Raw genomic sequence first — 22,765 nt, forward strand, 5'->3', positions numbered from 1 at the left:
CATATTTCTTTTTATATCACCAGCACGTTACTTCATATTCTGGCGACAGACTATCTCAAATACCCTAAAAAGACTGAATTAGTGACTTAAAGATACATACATATGTAGCTCTAGTGAAAATATATTCTGTTGTTCCACTTGCTCTACTCAGTATTGCTTTTCAAAGTCTAAATGTAGCAGTGCAAGCAGACTAAACACTTATATTTAAAGTGGAGTACATGCTGCCCTGTAACATAAAGCCAAAAATCAAGGCTATTTCAATGACCTAGTAACAGTGGCAGACATTTGATCTCTTCCATTTAATAATCTGATTTTCAAGAAAAGCATCTGTGTATTATTTTGGTTTTAAGGTCTCTATTAGGCACCCATAAGGCATTCAGGTTTTGGCAGAAAGCTTTTTGGGATATTTGGTTTTTAATGATGCACACAGATATTTTCAGGAAACAGTGCAATATATGTTTAATGGACATTGGTGATTGCTTTAGAAATTTGGAATTTTTGCAACAAATCTATATGAATTTTAAAGATCCATAAGGTCTTTTATTTAGAAATCTTCCTACCTGTTTTTAGGTCTGATCTCTCCTGATTCTCAACTGAATTTCAGTCAGAGGGATAATATATATACTGGTAAACCTATAGTGTAAAAACCACTATGGATGTCACGTATGGATGTATATTGCTTTGTAGCAATATATTTCTTCCTGTAAAAGAATGAACATTCTCCTGCAAAGCACCATTATAGAAGTATGACTGTGTTCAGAAATACAGGAAGGTAGAGTCAAGCTGTGCTGTTATACCAGTATTTTTACAGCGATCTTTTTGGATAAGACTTTAGGCACGTGAGTTAACAGCCACTGCATCTTAGTCAGTGTGGTTCCTCATTCTCTTTAATATTCCTGTCTGCACACAGATATGTGATAGCAGCAGCCATGTGCTGAACTCTTGAAACACCATAAATGAATTGATGCTGTGCATGAGGTAGGTAATATCCTGCAGTTTCTCTTGCACATATGTTTTCCTCTGCTCAGTGTCCCACTGACATTGCAGGTGAAAGCACAGGTGTAAACAGGAGGAACCATTGGGAGTGTGAGGACAATTTGTTCCTTTGCATGTCACACTCCATTTTTAAAGCACAGTATTAAACAATGACCCTTCTCTTTCTAGAGTTATTATTTTTAAAAGGAAGTAATATTCCATCTTCTGATGTGCTTTTAATATAATCTAATCTTCAGGAAGCTACACTTTCTAAGATTAAAATGAGTTTACTCTCCTTTAACAAAATGTTAATCTGAAAGGGATAATGTGAGTCTTAAATCCCAAAGTGTTAAAACCAAATTATACTGTACTTTGAAAGCTAATTATACAAAAGCATACAAAATGAAAATATCATAGTATTATTACAATTTCTCTCTATATATAATATGTGCAAAATTCAATACACAAGGTTCTTGTTACTCATCTGTGGGTTTTCTTTAAAATAATGTTAACCTTAACTTATTTGAACCAGTATAAGTAGTTTGATGTTACTCCTGGGAAACAAAGATTGTCGATACAAGAACCTCCATAGCTTGGAGGACAAGCTGAACACGGAACTCCAACTTTATATGGTGCTTCTCCAATCCAATTCCCCCTGAAAATAAAAAATTAAAAAGAATGCTTAATAATTTCAGAGTGGAAGAAAAAAAAAATCATCAACCATACTTATTTTGAGTAATTAATGTTTCCACTGACGTCCCATAAATGCTCTGTTACTGAAAACATGACATTAGTTAATTGCTGCAGTTTACTGATAAACATTGACCTAGCAATTCCCAAGAAAGAGAAGGAAAATGACCATGAGAATCCAGGCCAGTAATACCCATTCCACATCCTTTAGTCTCAGTGAGGAAGGCCCAGTCTTCTTGCTTTTGCTACAACCAAGTGATTTCTGATTCTCTGATCCCATGACAGAGTATTTTTTACTGGGGATCTATATTTACGAAATACAGCAAAATAAGCAATGGTGCAGGGTTTTTCTTGGGCACATTTTTCTCTGGCAGTTATCTTAAAAGCTTGTGCTTTGAAGATGGAAAAACAAACTGAGTGAAACCCTTACCCTGAGGTTGCACCAGCCTAGATTCACATTGTGAAGCTCTGAGGCTGAATTCATATTAGTGAAAAAGGGAGATAAAAACTATTAAAAGGAACTGGATTGGGGCATTTCCAGGGGTCTCACAGATGCAAATGGGAGGAGAAGTAGAGTGTTTGGTGAATAGAAGTGTGCAATAGACCCTAGGGATAAAGGAGTAAAAAGTCTGGAGAGTGATCATATGAAAAGAGGTAACTCTGAAACATCTAGGAACATCTGAAAAATACATCCAAACTTAAAGGGGTTTATTTAAACCACAGACTTTTAGAGAATCATGTAACACTCATGATGTAGGCAGAAAGTTAAAATTAGATTTTTATTTAAATGTTATGTCTCACGGAGCAGAGAACTTTCTTTTAGTTTGCATGTGACGTGGAATAGCAGTGAGTAATGCAATTATTTATGAAACATTTTGTCATTCCTCACCTCCCAGCCAGTAACACTGGATCAAAAGCCCTGGTCTGGGTTGTGCCTTGGAAGAAAGTAGGAATCTCAAATAATTTGCTCATTCCTAGTTCTCTTCCAAATGAGTACGGCAGACTAAGTGCTCAGGAAATATATTTAGTCTGATAACAGATATGGAAATTCAGAGTTTGCTGAAAACTGCTTTCTGCTTCATTTTCTATGCAACACATGGCAGATTTGTGTGAGACCACTAGATAATCTGGGGCCTTTCTAAACTGCAATCATCCTCCTTAACTTTAGGGGGATTTTGCTCATTTCAGAAGCATAAATATTTTTCTGTGTTACAGCATGGCATCAGTGGAAATTACTGGAGTTCTAAATCCTACATCTTTGCCAAATTCCAATCTTAATAACTCAGATTGGGGCTGCAATATTCACTCCCTTCACCTTTAGAGGAACTCTGGATGTGCTGGTTACTCAGAAGGACACAGACTTTACTGAGTGGCAAAGAGATTTCTGCATGTGTGCCCAAGGACCCTAAGCTCAATGTCCTTAACTCAATTAAATCTAGAAATGCAAATTTAATCCAGGGAAGACCACTCAATATAATTTTTGTGACCCTGCAAGAAGTAGATGTGAAAACCGTGATTCCACTTCCTGTGACTGAAAGGTCTGCTCAATATCTCATACAGAGAAAGAGCTTGCAACTTCAACCTTTGGTTAGCTGTTCAAGAAGGTGTGGGACTTTTACATTCAGAAAATATGTCATTAATTCATTGCTAGCTGATACACAAACACTAAATTAGTTTCCAAAAATGCCTAATGTACAAATCCATTTGATTAATATATATGAAAATGAGATAAGTATTCCAGAAAGTTTATAATTTTAAGGGTTTTTTTTCAAATTAGGATACAGAAAAAAAATATCTTAGAATCTTTGATTTCATCTTATCCATGCTGAGGAGCTATAAGTCAGATAGAGTCTTTGCTGCTTAATCTTTGTTCTCTCATGTTCACTTCATACCATCCTTTTCCAGTAAATATTAAAGACAAAAGGACAGAGAAATCTCCTCCATTTCCAAAGCTGATTTTTCCCCCAAGTAAATTTTCTTACAAAATCCTATCTTTTTTTTCATTTGCAAAACCTTTAAAAATTCTTTTTACTCATGTAACAGCTAGAGTAATGACATATTCTTGCATATTCTTTACCACAAATGGACCTGCTCCACCAAGAGTTTATGGAAAACATGCTCAGTTAATTATACTCAGGTTCCTATACAGAACTGTTTCTTTGTCCAATGCACAGTCAGAGCAAGCAGCCACTTACACTGTCTGTGCAGCTTTTGCAACAGTGGTGCAAACCAGACTGCAAATTGAAGCTCTCCCAGAACCACACTTTACTGATTCATTCTGCTCCCAAAGGCAAGATTGGGATGATGTCTAGGAAATGCTGGCAGGAAATTAATTTCTGCATTTCAACCTAACACCAACCTCTGCAAGTTATGTGATATATGGCCACCTGTGGGTGTCTGTGAGCTGCATTTTAACAGACCCCAATGTGGAAGGCAAGACGAGATAGATTTGCACACATGGAGCTTAGGGTGATGGACTTCACATGGAAGCAATGCTATAGATTATGTAGCATGGTCATAAGCAAAGGTATCTTGTGGGCAACAACATGCATCAAAGAATGAGTTACAAAATGGTTTGGGTTGGAAGGAACCTAAAGGACAAACTAGTTCCAACCCCATTGCCACAGGCAGAGAACCTCTCACTAGACCAGTGCGCTCAGAACCCTGTCCTGTCTGGTCTTGAATACCTCCAGGGATGGGGAGTCCACAACCTCTCAGGGTAAACTGTTCCAGTGCCTCACCACCTTCCTAATGTCTAATCCAAACCTACCCACCTTAAGCTAAGGCCATTCCCTCTTGTCCTATCACTACCTGCCCTTACGAAAAGTCCCTCTCCGGCTTTCTTGTAAGGCCCCTTTAGGTACCAATAGGTTGACACAAGGTCTCTCTGGAGCCTTCTCCTTTCCAGGCTGAACAGCCCCAACTCTCTGAGCCTGCCTTCATAAATGAGGTAATCTAGCCCTGATCTCCTCTAGACCTGCTCTAACAGGTCCGTGTCTTGTGCTAAGGAAGACAGAATTGGATGCAGCTCTCCAGATGGAGAGCAAAGTAGAGGAAAAGAATCAGCTGCTGGGCACATCTCTCTTGATGCAGCCCAGGTGATGGTTGGCTTTCTGAGCTGCAAGCATGCCCTGATAAGTCATATTGAGCTTTTTATCTACAAACACCCATAAATCCTCCTCAGAGCTGTAATCAATCCGTTCTCTACCCAGACTGTACCTATACTTGGATTAATCCAGTCTAGGTGCGTTTGGCCCTACTGAATTTCATAAGGTTTGCACAGGCCCACCTGTCAATAAATCAAGAGCCTGACCTACAGTAGGATTGCTTACCTGAGGAAGTCTAGTCCACCACACCTATCTATATAAGAGGGAAGAAATAAGGAATTCAAAGTAAAGTGAAGTCAGCACAAAGGAAGAAAATAATAATAATAAATAATAATAATAATAATAATAACAGCAGTAACAGAAAACCATTTTTTTGTTTTGTTCCACACACATCAAGTTGATTCCTTTTTCTCTTTGTACACTGGAGTCATACATTTCCGTATATTCAGATTGAAAGTTTGAATAAAGGAGCAGCCCGCAGAAAAAGCACAAAGAGAGGTCATGCTGCCGAAAAAGGAGTAAGCAGTCCTATGAGAGGACCAAAACATGCACAAAGTATAAAAATAAACAAAAATAAAAGAGAGCAACTCACTTTGGGGCATAGTTGCATACCAGGTAAACAGCTCGCCGCCAAACAGATCCCCAGACATTCATGTTGTGGCACGTGTGGATTGCGCAGCCTATACGATTGGAAGTGGCCCAGACCATCTGAATAAATATTTATTATTGGTGAAGTCCAAATTGAAAAGGAATATACATATACATATATCTATAGATATACACATACATTTATTTGAGAGACAGTGGTATGAATACATCATAGGAAAGTTTAGCTTCGGACATGAGATTTTGAATAGAGGAAATTTGTATAACCTGTGTGTAATGGGTGCACATGGGTCCATAACATCGCATCGGGCACCTCGGGTTGCAATCTTGAGGATAAGGGAAAGCATAATCCTTCACCTCATCATACCATGGCTTTACCAGCTGGAGAATAGATCGATACCTGGAAAGAAAAGAAAGACAAACATGTCCTTTTAGATTTCTCTTCTCATCACCAGTATTAAGTAATAATATTCTTGAGCTAAAAGAATACTACAGATATATTCAATAGATATAGACACAGAATACTGGATGACACTTGCATTCATCCAAGATCTGGATTGTTCAAAGGCTGACAAAATAATTGCTTTGTAGGGTAACCTCTTACCTTCCAGTTCTTACAGACAGGTTCTGGCCCAAAAATCTCAGAAGATAGGAAGGACCATGGTCCCAAATGCATGTAGCAGCCCAAGCCTCAGCAGATTTGGCAAGAGTTTCATCCCAAACCTGACAAAATAAAGTATCCTTAGCAGTAAAACAGAAAAAAAAGCACATAATGATCATAGTACGAGAACAAAAGGAGCAAGTACCTTGACTCACAAATATACTATCATGATACATCAGATCTGGAACTAAGAGAACTGTGGAGCAGCATGTACAGAATCCAGCGGGATTTTCCCTATTGCTGGACAGAATTCCTGCCCACATCATTAGAGGAAGCAAATTATTCTGATCTCTCCCTTTTTTTCTGGAAAAGCCCTTCACCAAACAGGCATTCTCCTACCATTTTCCCTTCTGCGTTGATGAGATCCATGTGTGGAGAGGAGTGAAATGTTGGCTGGGACTCAGATAGAAAGTGAAGGAGAGTTACACAGGGAAGAACAATTCGGCATAGGTATTACATACCCCACAAAACCCCAACACACTTGAAATAGGACCTTGGGAATATCTATAGCCAGAGCCAATGTGTGGCAGCTCTTCATATTTGAGGTCACAAGGTCAAGAAAGGGATTCTACAAAGGCAAAGACTATGGATCATTTCCAGGTACAGTATGGATTTCACTACTTTATTCTGCACAGGAACTGGCATTGCTCACTGCCTGATATAAAAAAGATAACAGCTCTGTAAGAACAGACAACTTGACTTCTTAAGTTCTCCAGTGTTTGGAACATGACAAGTGAACTTAAACACTGTCTCCTTTATATGCTTTGCCTGCTCAGTTACATTCTTGATTTGTAACTCTGCTGTTTTCTTCACAGCAAAACCTGTCTGTCTCAGAAATAATGGAGATATTGGCAACAGAACCTACAGCACCCCTGGAACTCCTGATAAAGAACATCTCACTGTTACATTACAAGTGCACACAAATCCTAGTATATCTTAGTGTTTAAAGGATGCCCAAGTAGGCTGTAGATTCTGGAATTACATGTATATTTGGAATTCCCTTCTTGCAGTGTTTAGGTGCACAATAGTTGTAGTGAATTGCAAGTAAAAGGCAGACCAGAATGAGGTAAAATTGTTTATGTAGAACATCAGTGCTTTTTAAACACAAACACAAACCCATATATCTTGAGTGGTTATGAAATAAAGAGTATGCTCTCTGAGGCATGAAATAAGAGGCAAAGTCAGAAATTAACTAATCAAAGGAGAAAGTGGCCCACATCACAAATATTTTCTGTACTATGACCTAATAATAATTTGTAACACTGAATTCAATTTTAATTTCACAAACCTGAAGACTGAAAAGACAGGTCATTGATTAGGACAATAATTCATGCCCTGTCTCTAGTACTTTGTGAAATTTCTCTTAGTGAGAAGGACAGTATTTAGAAAATGTTATGAAATTGCTAGACCATTGAACCAAGCTTTAGCAAATATGGAGTGGATAAGGTACATCCTTGATTAAAGATGAAGAAGCGCAATAGAGACCAGTAAGGTTCCTTAACAAAAATCATTTTTTCATTCAAGTGGAACCATCTTAGGGATGGCAAAATGGGTGGCACTTAAAGAAGAGAAGGTTTATTTTACACCTGTTCAGAAAATTTTCCAGGGCAGAGTCAAAGAAAATTGCTAGTACAAGGACAAAAGACGGAAGTCTTAAGAAGAAGCACTCTACAAAGGAATGCTCTTCTTTCCAGGGAACAGTTAGACTTCAACCCTGAAAAATTATGGGAGTTTTCTGGAGGAGTTGGAGATAAAAAATCCAAAACCCAGGATATGCTCAAGAGCCCAAGGCAAAAAAAACTGTGCATAGACATTTCTTCTGCTTTGTATCTCTGCCATTAAGTTTACTAGCTGCATGTGGCCGGTGTATAAAAACCTCTTTATAATCCCTGCTGTGGTACAGCAGTGGTCCCAAAAAGAGGGCTTAAAGAGTAGGTACAAACATAAAAGAGTGCCTGGGGAGTGTGTCTGAGAGGCTGGGACCACAGCCAGCATTTGGAGCCTGCCCAGGCCCAGGGAGCAGAGGAGCTCATGGATCCAGCACGTGGATCCAAACACAACTGCCTGGTGCGCATCCATAAGGGGCTGCTCTGCCAGGACTGTGACACCCCATAAACACCCTCCTTTGCTGGGATTAATCACACTTCTGGCACGAGTGCTCCTGCCAGGAGGCTGAGCATGAGGTTTGTGTGCTTGCTCCCAAGTGCCCTGTCTGCACTCCCACAGTAATCTGAACGTGCACTGTATTCGCACAAAGAGTGCCAGCATCCTGACTTCCACCCAGCACATTTTTGTGTGCTGCTTTGCCTCGCAAAATAGCATGTTAGGTGTCTGAAAAAAATGTGAAGAATGGACTAGGTTTTCACTATTAACACTCTCTAAGCAAGGCACAGTCCCTGCCTCGGACAGCAAGGGCATTTCTAGTTCACTTTTTTATCTCCTCAGCTTCATTTCTGGTTATCAGGAATCATCTGCAGCAGCGGATTGGAAAAGTTTTGAGGTGTTGCTTCTAACTCAGGTGTTGTTTCTAACTCAGTTAAATGTTTCTAACTCAGTTAAATGTGAGTTTGTCATGTATAGTACATTCTGCTTTCCATTATCTATTCACTCTTGATCCCTCTCTGGACAGATCAAATTTTTGGCAAACATAAAAAAAAAATAGAAACAAAGAGGAAGAAGGAAAATAACACTGACTAAGGGATAAGGGGAAAGGGTGCATATGCAGAATCTTTAAATTTCCTCCATTCCTTCATTAGCAGGCTAGTGAAAAGTCTCTACAGAGTCCTCTACTGCTATATAAATCACTTGTGTTTCACGGGAGAAGTTGATTGCCTCCCCTTCCTTATTTACTTCATTTTTTCAGATGAAAAGGTGGTCTCAGTCCTTCTAGGAATAGCTCTAGAGGATCACCAGAAGAAGAGAATACATAAGGGAGACCTTATAGAGTCTTTCAGCACCTGAAGTGAACCTACAAAATAGCTGGAAAGAGACTTTTTGCACTGGGATCAAGTGATAGGACAAGAGAGAATTGGCTTAAAGCTGAAGAAGGCAAGGTTCAGATTGGATATTAGGAAGATATTCTTTGGTGTGAGGTTGGTGAGGCAATGAAACAGGTTGCCCAGAGAAGTTGTGGATGCCCTATCCCTGGAAATGTTCAAAGCTGGATGGAGCTGTGAGCAAACTGGTGTAGTTCCTGACCATGGCAGGAGGGTTGGAACTGGATGATCTCAAGATTCTATCTAACCCAAACCATTCCATGCTTCTATAAAAAGGCAAACAATTAATATAGGCTGAAGGTGAAAAATATTATCTCATAATGACCCAAAATATTGTAAGAGGCAGTGACATTAGTTCACCCTTTCAAAAAAGTCTGATCCCGAGTCCACAGTTGTACTAACTTTTATCAGAGTTCAGACCCCTGTTCTGGGCATGTAAGAGAACAGAGCAAAGACATTTGGATTTTAAAGCCATGTGGCTTCATTATGTGTACATAGATAAAAAGCATCCCAAGAAATGCAAATATATCCTAGAAAGAGAAACTGAGGTAACTTGAAAGTGAGAGGGACAGTTTCTGTGCAAGGAGAAATTAAAAAACTCAAGCTAATTAGCAAAGAATTTAAAAGAAACTGAGTGATAAACAAAATTACAAACTGAAATATGGGCAATGCAGTGTTCCTATTAAACACATCTGATAAAGATGCCTGACATGAACACAAAATTGTAAAAGAGAAAAAGGAAAAATATTTCCATACTCAGTGGGTTAAGTTCTAAGAAGGTGACTCATCCTGAAATGCTGACCATGCAAACTCTTTGTGCCAAAATATGATCTTCCACTCCATGGGGACAGTTAATCTTCATTTGCTAGGCTGCGAGTAGTTGAGGAAGAAGTCACCTTCTATCCAGTTTAAAGATGCCCCCCAAACTCCAGATCACTGATTTGGTCCAGCACGGAAACCTCCCCACTTCTCAACTGAGCCACAACAGAGTTAAAGCCTGTCACCACACTTCCACTGACAACTTGAAATGAGCATCCTTTGGCCAATTTATTTTTCTTTCTTGAGCCAAAGATTGTTTTCCTAGAAAGCTCTCTGACTGTGCTCTCTGTACTGCTCCCTGCAAAACAACACTTCCAAACTCCATCTCAAGGAACAGGACACTGTTTCTACATGGGGAGTTTCAACATCTGAGACCACTTCATGAGACAGCTCTGGGTTGTTCTCTGTACTCACACAGCATGTGCCTTCTGAGAGTTAGGAGTAAAATCCTAGCACTAATAAAGTCAGCAGGAATTTTGCCAGTGAGCCAGAATTTCATCCTAGATTTTGCTTGTTTTCCTCTGTAAACAAATAGTAAAATGTTTAATCCCCACAATGTGTAACAAGCAATAGAGTTTTACTGTAAAACAAAATCTCTTTCATGTTTATTGAAATTTCTTGAAACCCAAGAAGTGGGCTTCCTTCACCAAGGAAAGCCTTTTAAAATTGTGGGTCACTGTTCCCTCATACATTTCCTCTTTTATAGCTGCTTCTATAGCTGTTTCTCAGTTGTTCTTAGAAAATTTTCATGTAAAAAGGATGTAGTTGTCCTTTTGTGCTTGGTTGGAACTGGAGGTCCTGGTCACAGCTATGTTCTTACATCTTAAAACAATGATGAAGCTGAATAAACATTTTGATGATGAAAAAGAAAAGAAACAACTACAATATTACAATGATCTTTACACAACATTTGTTGAAAAATAATTGGCTGTTCCCTTCCTACTTTGATACGTTGGTTTTAATTTGAGGAATTGCGCACATAACAATTTTTATGTACAGCTTGAACTTAGAAACATGGTTCTGCTCATTTTCATCACAGGCAGAATTGTAGTCCTCAATCATTTAAATGGAGCAACTTTTTCTTGACATTCTGCGCAACAAATGTCTTAGGAGACACACCTAATCACTCAACTGACAATGACCTCTCCTCATCTCTGCAAGTACTCTAAAATTATTATTAATGGCAACAGATAGCAAGAATTTGTGATCTAAATGCAAAGGGAACAGAATACACAGCCATACACTGTATTCACTATGTTCCCATTCTGTGTGGATATCTGTGGGTAAACTGGATGCTTATAGACACACTTAAATTTACAGCCCTCATTGTCACAAAGACAATATGAAAAAAAATCTGGTAAGTAGGACTGCTCCTTCCCTGACAGCAGACAGATTGTGAGATAGAAGATGTTGGCAAATTGTGGAATCCATAAAGATATGTTTTTACCTGGTAGCCTAAGGACTGTGCTAAGGGTCATTGTAAAACACTCAAGCAATCCAAACCTGTGTTTTAATTCTTCTTTTGCCATCATGATCTTTAATCTTTCCCAGCGCATTTTTATTGCCAGTAACTGAGAAGCCCTCCTAACTGGAAAAGAGCACAAGAGAACCTCAGCAGAGCATTGTTCTGGCTATTAAACACCAGCAGCAGCCCTCAGTGCCTCCCTGTTTGTGTTTGGTCTGTTTGCTGTGGGTTTTTTTAAAATGACATATCAGCTAAGATAATACTATGCATATTTCTCAATGGTAAAACAAGTACTTTAAGCAAAAGATACACACCTTGGTCACTCACTACCTTCCTAGGAATTCCCTGAGTCAGGGCCCCTGCCCATAGTGCCAGACCCTCAGCTGGCTGCCACCAACTTAATAGCTGAAGTGACAAACACTGGGTAGAGATGTGAACACAAATCCAGAGCAAACGAGTGAAGTTCACTATTTTAACCACTCCCTTCTGCAACAGCTTCTTAACACAAGTTCAGTCACATGAAGAGATGGCAAATGAAACACTGGGATACACAATTTGAAGGGGGTTGCATGGCAACACTGCTATATTTTTGAAGCAACAAAAAGTGGCATTTTTTTTCCAGTCTTGGCATCTTGTTTTTCATTTATATATGTTTACTGTGGATTCATATTAGCGATATTCAGATTGTTATTTCACACCAACAGATCTACAGCGATTCATAGGCATCTCAGAAAGACGGCCAGTACAACCTTCTTTTAGCAGTGATCAGTTAAAAAATTAGCCTTTCCACCTCAAACATATTATTTTACTCTCCAGTACCTCCCTGCTCCTCTTTGTTAGCCTAGCTGAACATCAAAAGCTCTTATTTCCAGAATGGCAGCAAGCGAGAAAGAAGAAAACCTTGACTCAAGCAATTTCTTCCTGTGATAAAAACACTGTGAAGCCAAGGGATGAAATCTGACATGTCCAGCCCATCTGTGCAGCTGCATTCCACAGCTGCTCCTGCAGGTCCCAGAGTGGATTAGCAGATGTAGGCTGCTACCCTCCAGCACACAGGTCCTGTCCTCGCGGGTCACTCAGCCTTGCGCCGCTCACACTGGCGCGTGCGGCGGCTGTCTCAAATCCCACAGCAGGGCACACAGGAGTCCTCTGCTCCCCTTCTCTTTCACATAGTCAGACATGTAGCCTTTTCAAGTTCAGAAATTTTCTGTAGGACCTCCCACCACGTCCACTACCCCAAATCTGGCAGAAAGCTTAGTAAAACAACCCGAGAGCCCTTCTGCCTGCCTGCTTCTACAGCAGAACGACTGACAGAGCCTCGTCTTTTTGCTCCCACTTGTTTCAATACATACTGTGTGATGAAAACATATGAGCTCATTGGAACTTACAGAGAGATGTGGCAAACTTTATATATTTATTTAGGCTCTGAGATCATTTGGACTCTCTCTCTCTAAGAATATGTTTTTGCTTTTTTTATCTCAACAGCCACCTGTTAGAAATTTCTGTACATATATTGTAATTGGTGCCTACCACATATGCAGGTACTTTCTCACAGGCATCAGGTAATAATTAGAAAGTTTACACAGAAAATTTCCAGTCTACCCTCTGGAGAAAAATATCTGGATGGGAATCACAGCTCTGTATGTCATTCTTCTGCAAATAAACGGAGGGTTAATACATCAAGCTGCTTGTCCAACAATCCACTGCAACTCAAAGTAAAACTGTGCAATGTTTTATAGCAAATTTACTCTCATATATCCAAACCTCCAAACATCTGAGTCACACTTCTGAAAAGCTCAGTATTAGAAGGTCTGGCTTAATCCAGGCATCACCAGACATATTCCCAAGAAACCTCACTGCCAGAAATACTTTTCTTATGAAAATTCAAGTCTGTGTTTTACATAGAAGTTTATATTTCTCTGTGTCCATGTGGTGCAAACACAAAGTGCTATAATTTGAAGCTTTACCACTGTTAGTAGTCAATTTGTTTCTCCTAAAGGCTGTCTGAACTGCCTTTCATGTTTGGCATCAGGCTTTCAGACAATAAGAAATAAAGAAAATTGGTATGCTGTCAGATTTAATAATAATAAGCTTCTCTGATATGATATTATTAGTTTAGCTTTTGGAAAAGTTAAATATCACAGCTATATATCTTAAAATATTCAGTGCTTTTCTAACCTACTGCAAGGCATATTTTAATTGGCAACAGCTTATCTTAGAAGTGGTAACAAAAAGGACTGAACTCTAGCTCCGTGTCACCCTGACAATTGGTCAGAAGTCTTAAAAGGAACATGTATGACCTCTATCATTTTAAATAAGATCAGAAAAAATTGTATATTTTTAGAAACACAAAACGTGAGGGAAAATGTATTTGTTTTGTGGTGTTTCATTTCTCTTACATACAGAAAAAAAAAAACATTCTGCTTTTCTTTGTTATTAGCCACTGAAGCTTTCCATCAAAACGAAAAATGTTCCTAATTTCTTTAAAAGTTTTCAAAGAAAATACTTACTATTTTCTAAGTAGCTCTAGCTGAAAGATATGACAGCATGACTTAAAAGAAAACACATAGAAGCTTCCTCTTTCTGCAGAATAAAGAATAAGAACAATAGTTCTTTATTCTCAGAAAAAGAAAGCTCAATTTAAGATTCTTTTTCTTGATACAGATTAACAGATATCACTGACAGATAGATAGATGTGCAAATCTCAGTTTCATTTAAACAGACCTCAAACCCCATCCCAGGGCACCTACAGATGCATTCATACACAGAGGAGCATGAGCTGAAGGTTCTGTGCACAAAAAGCAAGAAGGGGCTATCCTGGGGCTTTCATCTTTCCCTGCCTCTGGGATACACCTTTTCACAGACCTGTGATAGAGTATTTATCTCTTCAGATAGAAAAAGAGGACAAAAACATTGAGAGGAATAAGGTTACTATCATCTCCATTCATGTATGAAACAAAGTACTGTGTACTTTGGATCAAGATTCTTGTGAAAAATGCCCTGTCTCTGTTTTTAGCCAAGAAGTTCAAGAGGTGCTACATTTAATAATAAAGGAATGTCTAATTCTGAGGCCTCTGGGCAGGCTGCTTTTCTATCTGAGACTTTACTAAGTTGTTTTTTGTTTGCTTAAACTCCTAGAAGGCTTTCTGCTAATACTAAATTTAAATAATGTAAATATTCTTTTCTAAAACACCATCAAGATGGATGTTTTAAAATTGTTATGCATAAAACATTGGAACAGAGCTCTAGTACCAAAGCAAGTTTAACACAGTCATTCTTTTCCACAAAATTTTATCAACAACAGCATTTTTGGGGAAGTTCTTCAGATTTTTCAAGTAGTGCTTTCTAGGAAGGGTCTCTTCCGTTCAACTCTTGAGCAGGTCTTCTATCACTCACTCAGAACATAACTGATGGCTTTTGTACTTTTTGTCAGTAACATCCACTTGGATTTGACCCTAGAGGAACACCAGTTACTGAGACTGAACAGGCTTTCCTAGCTCTCTGTCAACAAAATTGCAGGAAAAATGGGCAATACCCTACATGTCAGTGATAGCCAAGCAGTTCAGTGCTGCATTATTGACAGTGGTGAACTAGGGAATATGTAAGTGGCTAAACTCACCTGTGAGGCAAAAGAGAGCTAGGTAAATTTATTATGCCCAAATCAGAAGAAAGTAAGCTCCATTTACTCCTGTTTTCTCTCTGTCAGTTGCCAAGTTGTGCCTCCACTGCAGAAAAAGGCTGAGTTGCTGTTGCTGTGAAACAATTGCTTCCTTTCCAGGCTGTGATGCAGACAGACACCATTAGCTGTAACCATGTGAACCACATCAGTTCCCTCCATGTTATTTTAATTTTCTGAGAGGATCACTATTCCAGAATTCATTTGCCCATGATCTCCAGACATTCCTGACGCTGGGTTATGGTATTAGGCAGAAGGGACATTAACTGGCTAAACAGAAAATTGAATGGTAGGAGGCAGAAACTGGAACCAGTGAGCACATTCCACCATTGTACCCCTTTCTCATTTGTTCTTGCCTCACTTGTAAATACCCAGTATAGAGCCATGGAAGACTGGGACAGGAGGCCCACACTGGAGAACCTCCAAGTATCTTGAGCTCCCATCTGCCTGAAGACTGAGGTGGACTACACTTGAATTTATTTTGTGCTCTAGCATGATGAAAAGCACATCAAGAACTTTGCACCTTGACTCATCATCTGGTCACTTTATTTCAAACTTCACTAGGTATACAGGATTTAAGGGAAAAGGGCTGAATGGAAAAAGTAGGCTGCCAGTAACTTCTACATTAAATTCTTCATTGCATTATGGCAGTAAGACATGCTCAGTTAAAATGATGGGCCTAATCTTCTTTGACATCTAAGGGTCTTGTTCACTAATTTAACTGAGGAACTGTAAATGGAGTGCAACTGTAATTTGATCTAATATGCAGAGGTACTGTAATGACATGCACATGTAAATTGAGGAAAGATAATATGCATCTTAATGCCAAGAAAACTGTCAGTAAATATGAAAAGGGTAATTTTTTGAAATGAAAAAGGACAGAAATTCTATTGGCTTTTAAAAATGCATATAAAGATTAATTATCTGAGCTTTAGAGGGAAATATTTAGGTTAGACATTTGGAAATAATTTCTATTCCTAAGGTAAAATATTTGCCAAGAGATGTGACTGAGACAGCATCACTGTATGTGTTCAAGAGTAGACAAGATGAAAACCATATGTATGTAATGCAGAAGGAAGTCCTGCAACAGGCCAGGGATAAAGTACATGGATTAAGAGACTCTATCCAACTCATTAGACATAAATCTTGAAGGAACTAGCCCTGCAATCCTTACTCACAGACATGTATGATTTCAGTGGGACCATGTAAATAGGCCAGGGCAAATGACTCAAGAACAAAATGTCCTTAAAGATTTAGAATGGTCTGTAAGAAACCACAATGAAAAGAGTAAAAAGAAAAAGCCACAATAGGTAAACAGGTTGAGAAGTTTATTTATCAGAAATGCTATTGAATTGGAGAGAAAACCTAACTCACTCTTTCCATGTCCATACAAAAGGCTTTCGGTATTAAGCAGAACTTTGGAAAACTCGAAGTACATTTGCCGGGGTTTTTCTGACTTTGTCTTACCCATCACTTACTGCACATTCACAGAATATTTTTAAGACCACCTTGACAGCAAAAGAATTTTATCAAGACTTTCACACTTAGAAGTGAAATAATAAGAAAGTTATTTGCATTTGTGAGCACTAACTGGGTTATACCTTGCTTCTCTGACCTGACTTTGGAAGTTACCTGCAAATTTTCTGGGATGGAAAGCATCCAAATACCTCACCTTGGCAAAGAGAGACATTCCTGAGCCACATAGAGTGTACATATTTCCAGCAGGACACACGTGGACTCCTTCACAGGACTACAGGACCTTCTTTTTGAACACAACTACTTTTCTTCTACAACAATAGGTTGTTTCCTTTGTTTAGTCTATTATGGTCTTTTATGTGGATTTACTAGAAATTAATATGCTGAAATTCTCCATTCTCTTCCAGTTCCTGTGCCATCAGCTCATGAGAAAGATGAAATAACTCCTGGGTAACTAAATTAACTCATTTCAGGCTAGTCTGGAAACCTTTTACTACTTTGAGTTCTACAAAGTGAGTCAAAGTGACAAAATTCAACCGGGGCAGACTTTCCCAAATATAAAAGTGCAGTTACTGAAAAAAAAGAATTGAAATTCTGTCTGAACATCTTTGGTAAATCAGCAGGTGTGAGTTTATCTAAAGCACTTTTTGCACTTAAGATCTTCAGCTAGCATTCCACAAACATGTTTTTGAGTGTGCAATCCTGCCCCCTCCGTTATACTTCAGACATGCTACTGCCAGTCCACTAATAACTATGTTGACCCATACTTGGCTCAGGACTCATCCTCGCAGAGCCAGCAGTGAAACTACTCATGACTGGCCTTTGCTATGGCTCTTCAACAAGTTATTCAGATCACCTTAGAGAACTCTTAAATAAAACAGATTTTCCCATTATGCATGAGAATGCCATGGAGGATGGTGTTCAGTGCTCATCGGGTCCCACTTCTATCAATTACAGCTTCTGCATGCAAAGCTGTAAAGAGCATGTCTGCACATAGGCACCTGCTTGACCAGCTTTTGCACAAACACAGTGATGTGGGATACAACAAAGACCATACAGACTTTGAAGAAAGTGTCCTCGAGTGGGAATGACTGTAGGAAAGGTAAAAATAACTTCTGATCCTCATAGGAACAGATACTTCATGAATGAATGTTTTGGAAGTCTAAAGATAGTAGCAAGGCACATTAAAAGACTTTTTACGAGACTCAAATTTCAGTTGGCAATATCTTGCAAATATTTACTGTCCTACCAAGTAGCTGAGATGTTCCAGAAAGGCAAACAGGTCTCTATAGTATGGAATTAGCATTCAGAAAAAGGCATTTCTTCATTCACATGCTTCCACTGGAACTACAGATGTTCATACTTTTCACACTAGACAGCTGCTGGCAACTCTACACCTCACTTTTTCTGAATCATGAATTTTATGGAATCTTTCTGCTTTCTCCACCAAAAATATGCAAAGACAAGTAGGTAATTTTCACCCTTTGTCAGGCCAGAAGTATGGTGTCATTTTTCTTTCTGCAGGTATGCCCTCAATTTTTAAAGCACAAGCAAAGACTTTTTCAGGATGAGGAAGAAAAAGGTCCAAATTTTAAAAAAGACTCACTAATTCTGCATTACAGGCCCGGAAGTTCTTGTTTTCTTTCATTTTCATGCACTTACACACTGACTAGATTTGTACCTGTAGAAAAACTTCCAGCTCAAGGCATCAGTACCTCCAGAACCAGAACCAAAAGGAGAACTACTTTAACACACTGGGCGCCAGTGTCTGAACAGAAAGACTTACCAAAGTGTAACTGGCACAAGACACACCAGTTTCTTTCACTGGAGACAGATAAAATGCCTCCCACCATGTCTGACACCCCAGCTGTCTGCTTTCATGGGGGGCTGCATGCAACAACAGGCTGGGGCAGCACTCAGACCCACCTCCTCCAAAGAGAACTAGGACACTTCCCAGCATTGCTTATCTGAACTTCCCCTGCCTAATCCATGTGCATTTAAAGCTGTTCTCCCAGACCTCTCATCCAAAGTCCTACAGTACATAAATCTTCTAGACAGTAAGGGCAGAGAGAATAATGCCCAAGGAGTGTGAAGTATCTGTAACTGCACTGAACATGAGAGAAGCAGACTGTATCAGGGTGAGGAACAGAATGTGTCAAGTAGAAGAGCCCCAAAAAAGGTTGGGTGTGGAGAACTGGAATCACAAGAACCAAACCATGCAACCAAACCCTGAAGGGGTTTTATTTCCACCAGGGAAGTAAAAGCAAATGGAACTGAACAGAAGTGAGAATGTGATACAGTAATTAATGAGTAGAACAGCCCCTAAAAGAATTAGGAAAAAACAACAAAACACAATTTACTATGACAGTGAACACCGCAAAGATGAAAAAATATATTTTTCTAGTGCTTCAAAACTGGTTAGTTTTTCTCTGTTTCAACACACTTAAAAAGATTTCCACAATCTACTGCATCTGTAAGCAATTCTAGCTCTCTAACATGTGACATCCGTTTTAGTCATTGTTAGAGAAAATGGGATAGGCCATTTTCTTCACTACCCCAGAACTTTTCCATAGTATTCAGGAAAGGAACACACACTCTGTAAGGTTCTTTCAAACACAAATGCACATTGTCTGTTGTTAATGACAATGTGTTCATTGTATTATTTATGAAAATAATTATTGAGAAACATAAGATCTTTTTTTATATGACAGCAGCAACCTCATGTCCCTGTAAGACACAACAGATGCTGCACCACACCCTGAAATAATTCAGAGACCAAAGAATGGACAAAGCAAGCTCAGTTACTGATAATGGTGTTTCCAGTCTCAGTACAGCTTACAACACCATGGCATCTTCCAGGCCTCCCTACCAAAATCCTTCTGTAGTCAGACAGGTAGGAAGTTCCACAGATGGTGCCATGACCACAATGCAGATGGCAGAGCACACATGTGGGATGTTCCTCACTGAGCATTTTTTGCTCTGTAGTTACATGGGACACACACAGAACTTAGACAATTTTAAAAGGGAATTGGTGGCAGAGGGGTGGCTGCCCCCTGGGGATTCAAGCTCAGGTTACACTCTGGTTCATTACCTACATAGCTTGAGGTGCTGATCTGAATTCTGCAGCATGCAGTCACAAGGTACTTTCAGACTGGAAAACCAAATGTAAAAGAAAGCCTTCAGTCCTTGCACTCGAGACTACTGTTGGGGCTGATGCTGCCAGGAGCACAGATGCATCCTATGTCTGTTTGCTACTGGCAAAAGCAAGAGTAAGAAAGGCAAGGAAGAGAAGAGGAAAAGAACAGCTGTAAAGAGCATGACTTCAATCTTGATTTTGTATCTATGTCACAGCAAAGCTGCAGCAGAATACCCACCAATATAGATAAAATCTTGGCATCTTATGTATATGAGTTCAATAAAATCCAGAAAGCTTGCTTTCTATTTACAAGGTTCTTTACTTAACAGGCTAAGAACACTGCACTTACAAAACCCTTGAGAATAGGACAGGGTGCTGGCTTCCCTTAAGCAAACTGCAGGAGCACATTTCTCAAACACACAAGCCAAGGAAGGGTATGGTAGGCTGCCATTCCCTCAGACATTACAACTGAGTTTATTTATACAGAATCAAAGGAAATATCAGTGGAGAGCACAGCAGTGAAAATGATGACTGAGCTTGACTTCTGACCACTCTGGCTTTCTGTCTCTGACCTTTCCACTTAACCAGACTTCAAACTCAGCCTATGGTCTTCATCCTGCAATATTCTGAGAGCACTCAGCATTCTGAGGTGCTGCTGGGATAGGCTGAACAGATTACATGATGAAATCCAGATTTAGGTAAATCTGTGATAGAAACATGTCCAAATTTTTAGTCATTAGCTGCTAAAAAGGAGGAGCTGTTATTACTGATATCCCCTTTTTATGTCAAGCTGATGGTGTCCTGTTTCTCAAACCTATTAACTGTCTGCTGTCAAATGAGAAACTGTGTCTTTAGGCATTTATGGTGCTGACACAATTTGTCTGTACTTTCAAAACAGTGTGAATACCTTAATTACAACGTAAAAAAAAAATTGTTGGAGAACCTATGTTTAATATTAGAGGCCCACATTATGCATGTATGCAAAGATGGAACACAAAGTAGCAAACACTGCTCTATCCAGTAGTGCTAAAGCAGTATGAGATCACAGTGAATGTGTAACTTCTACCATACCTTCAGGAACAGATATTTCCTATAAGCATTTTCCAATAAGGAGAAAATGTGCCTGCCACATACTTTGTTTGAGCACATTGAAATCCTACATACTAGAGAAACATTAAAGAGCAGCATTGTGTTTGATGGAAAGATGAAGGTATTAGGTGTACACAAACAACATGCAGTAAGAAAAACACATGAACAGGAGACAAACAGTGCATCAGACTAATTACTTTGCAAACAGTCTTACCATATCGCTTTCATACAAAATATGTGTGAAATAAATTAGAAAGGTTCATTGGGTGTCTTTTTGCCCAGATCAGGGCAATGACTTTCAGTGTACTCCACAAAAACTATGTGGCTAATGACCAGCCCTTTAAACACTTTGGTTTGCATGTGATCACATCCTTAGGCCAGCAAGCAGTTAACTACCCACTTCACTTATTTCATTGGGACTACACATGGAAATGAAAATTGAACAGGGCAAGTAAGAGGTTCAGAGTTCAGTATTCAGCTTTTGCTTGCTGAAGTTAATGCAGCTTGAGAAACATAAGGACAGAACATTTTAGTAAGCAATAATAGATTTTAAAAATTTATTTAGTTAACTAAAGCATTAGAGTTTGTTTAAGAAAATCAGATCACTGATTTGCAGTTTGTTTTACTCTGAAATAAACAGTTCACTTACCATATATTCCATGTTGGAAGCAGGTGGGAAGACTTTGCCTCTGACTTGATTATGATAATCAAGAATGGCAATCATGTCATTCTGTGAAATGTAGCGCTTCCGCCTGGCTTTGGGAATTTTTGCAGAGTCCAGATGAGCTGCCAAAGCTGTCTTGATGTCAGTGAAATTATTGTCTGACAGGAATAGGTCAGTGGAGTTGGATAAAACTAATGCACTTGTTTCACAGAGAATGGAAAATAAGAGAGAACAACTGATTGCAGCAATTACTGTCATTTTGGGGCCAAAGGAGACAGATAGGCCACAGAGGTATTCTGCTTTAAGTCAGGGCAGCAGAAAGCAAATCTGTAGAAGAGAAGATACCAAAGATGTGATTCTGTACATCTGTGTAGCAAGACAAAGTGAACAAGCAGTCTGTGATCAGAAAAATCATTCTGTCAGCTCAATCATAAAAACAAACCAGGCAGAACACGTGTTGCTGAGCAATTTTCAATAACTGTATTAAGTGATGATGGTCTCACTACAACACACCAGATGAAGTATCAATATGAAGTACATGGTCAGAGCTCATAGTATTCCTAAAATAGTGACAGTGCTATCACACCCGACCAGCCCATAAACCACACTGCAGATCTTAAACAGGGAGACTGCAAGAAACCTCACATCACGTTTTCCACTGAAAATTAAAAATACTTCCAAGGCTATGCCCACCCCATAGGCATGGAGTGTTTTGACACAATGTGGCAGAGATAAACCAGTAGGCAAAAGGAAACATATACAACATGAAAGCAGGACATCTCAGAAATAGCATTCAAATCTTAAGTTCACCAAGTGTGATGAGCATTGATAAAACTGCATGCAAAGCAAACTTATGGAACTGAATGGCTTACCTCTGGATAATACCAAGAAAAAAAGAACTGAGTCTATTGTTCTCCCAGTATATATAGCACTCTCCTATGTGATGATATGAACCTTTGTGAAGAAGTGTCTCTTATTACAACCCCCCAAAGAACAAAACCGTGCTGCTCGTGAAGCTTCTGGCCAGAGGAGCTGCTGACAGCCTTTATATGTTAGCGCCGGTGCGAGCCAGCGCGGGCAGTGTCGCGGCGGGTCCCGCTCGGCCGGGGCGGGCGGGCGGGGCCGTGCGAGCGCACGGCAGCCATTGGGTGGCACCGGGAGGGTGGCTGCTCGGGGGCTCGGTCACACCCCGCCTGGTGCAGCACCGAGAGGCAGCGCGCAAGACTCTCCGCTCGGCATCTCCTACCTTTTGTTTTTTTTTCTCTCTCCGTGGCTGGTTTTTTCCCTCATTTCCCGAGCATCGTGCTGGCTCGGGAAGCGCTGTTTCTCGCAGCTCCACGAGGCCCCACGGCGCAGCGTGGAGCGCAGAGTTTGCAAACCTGAGTTTGTTGTCCCGGTCCCGGGA

At 39.6% G+C, this 22,765-nt stretch overlaps 1 protein-coding gene across 1 annotated transcript; it reads right to left on the minus strand.

The window, feature by feature from the left end:
* Positions 1-1,494: 1,494 nt before the first annotated feature.
* On the minus strand, positions 1,495-21,618 carry PI15 (peptidase inhibitor 15; the record flags this gene model as incomplete). Its single annotated transcript, XM_084210156.1, has 5 exons — positions 1,495-1,630; positions 5,365-5,480; positions 5,646-5,778; positions 5,983-6,101; positions 21,346-21,618. The coding sequence occupies 5 exons, from the start codon at positions 21,616-21,618 to the stop codon at positions 1,495-1,497; spliced, it is 777 nt and encodes a 258-aa protein (XP_084066282.1).
* Between the last annotated feature and the right edge of the window lie 1,147 nt (positions 21,619-22,765).

Source organism: Fringilla coelebs (genome assembly GCF_963513975.1).
Source record: "Fringilla coelebs genome assembly, chromosome: 1".
In the NCBI taxonomy this organism is placed as follows: Eukaryota; Metazoa; Chordata; class Aves; order Passeriformes; family Fringillidae; genus Fringilla; species Fringilla coelebs.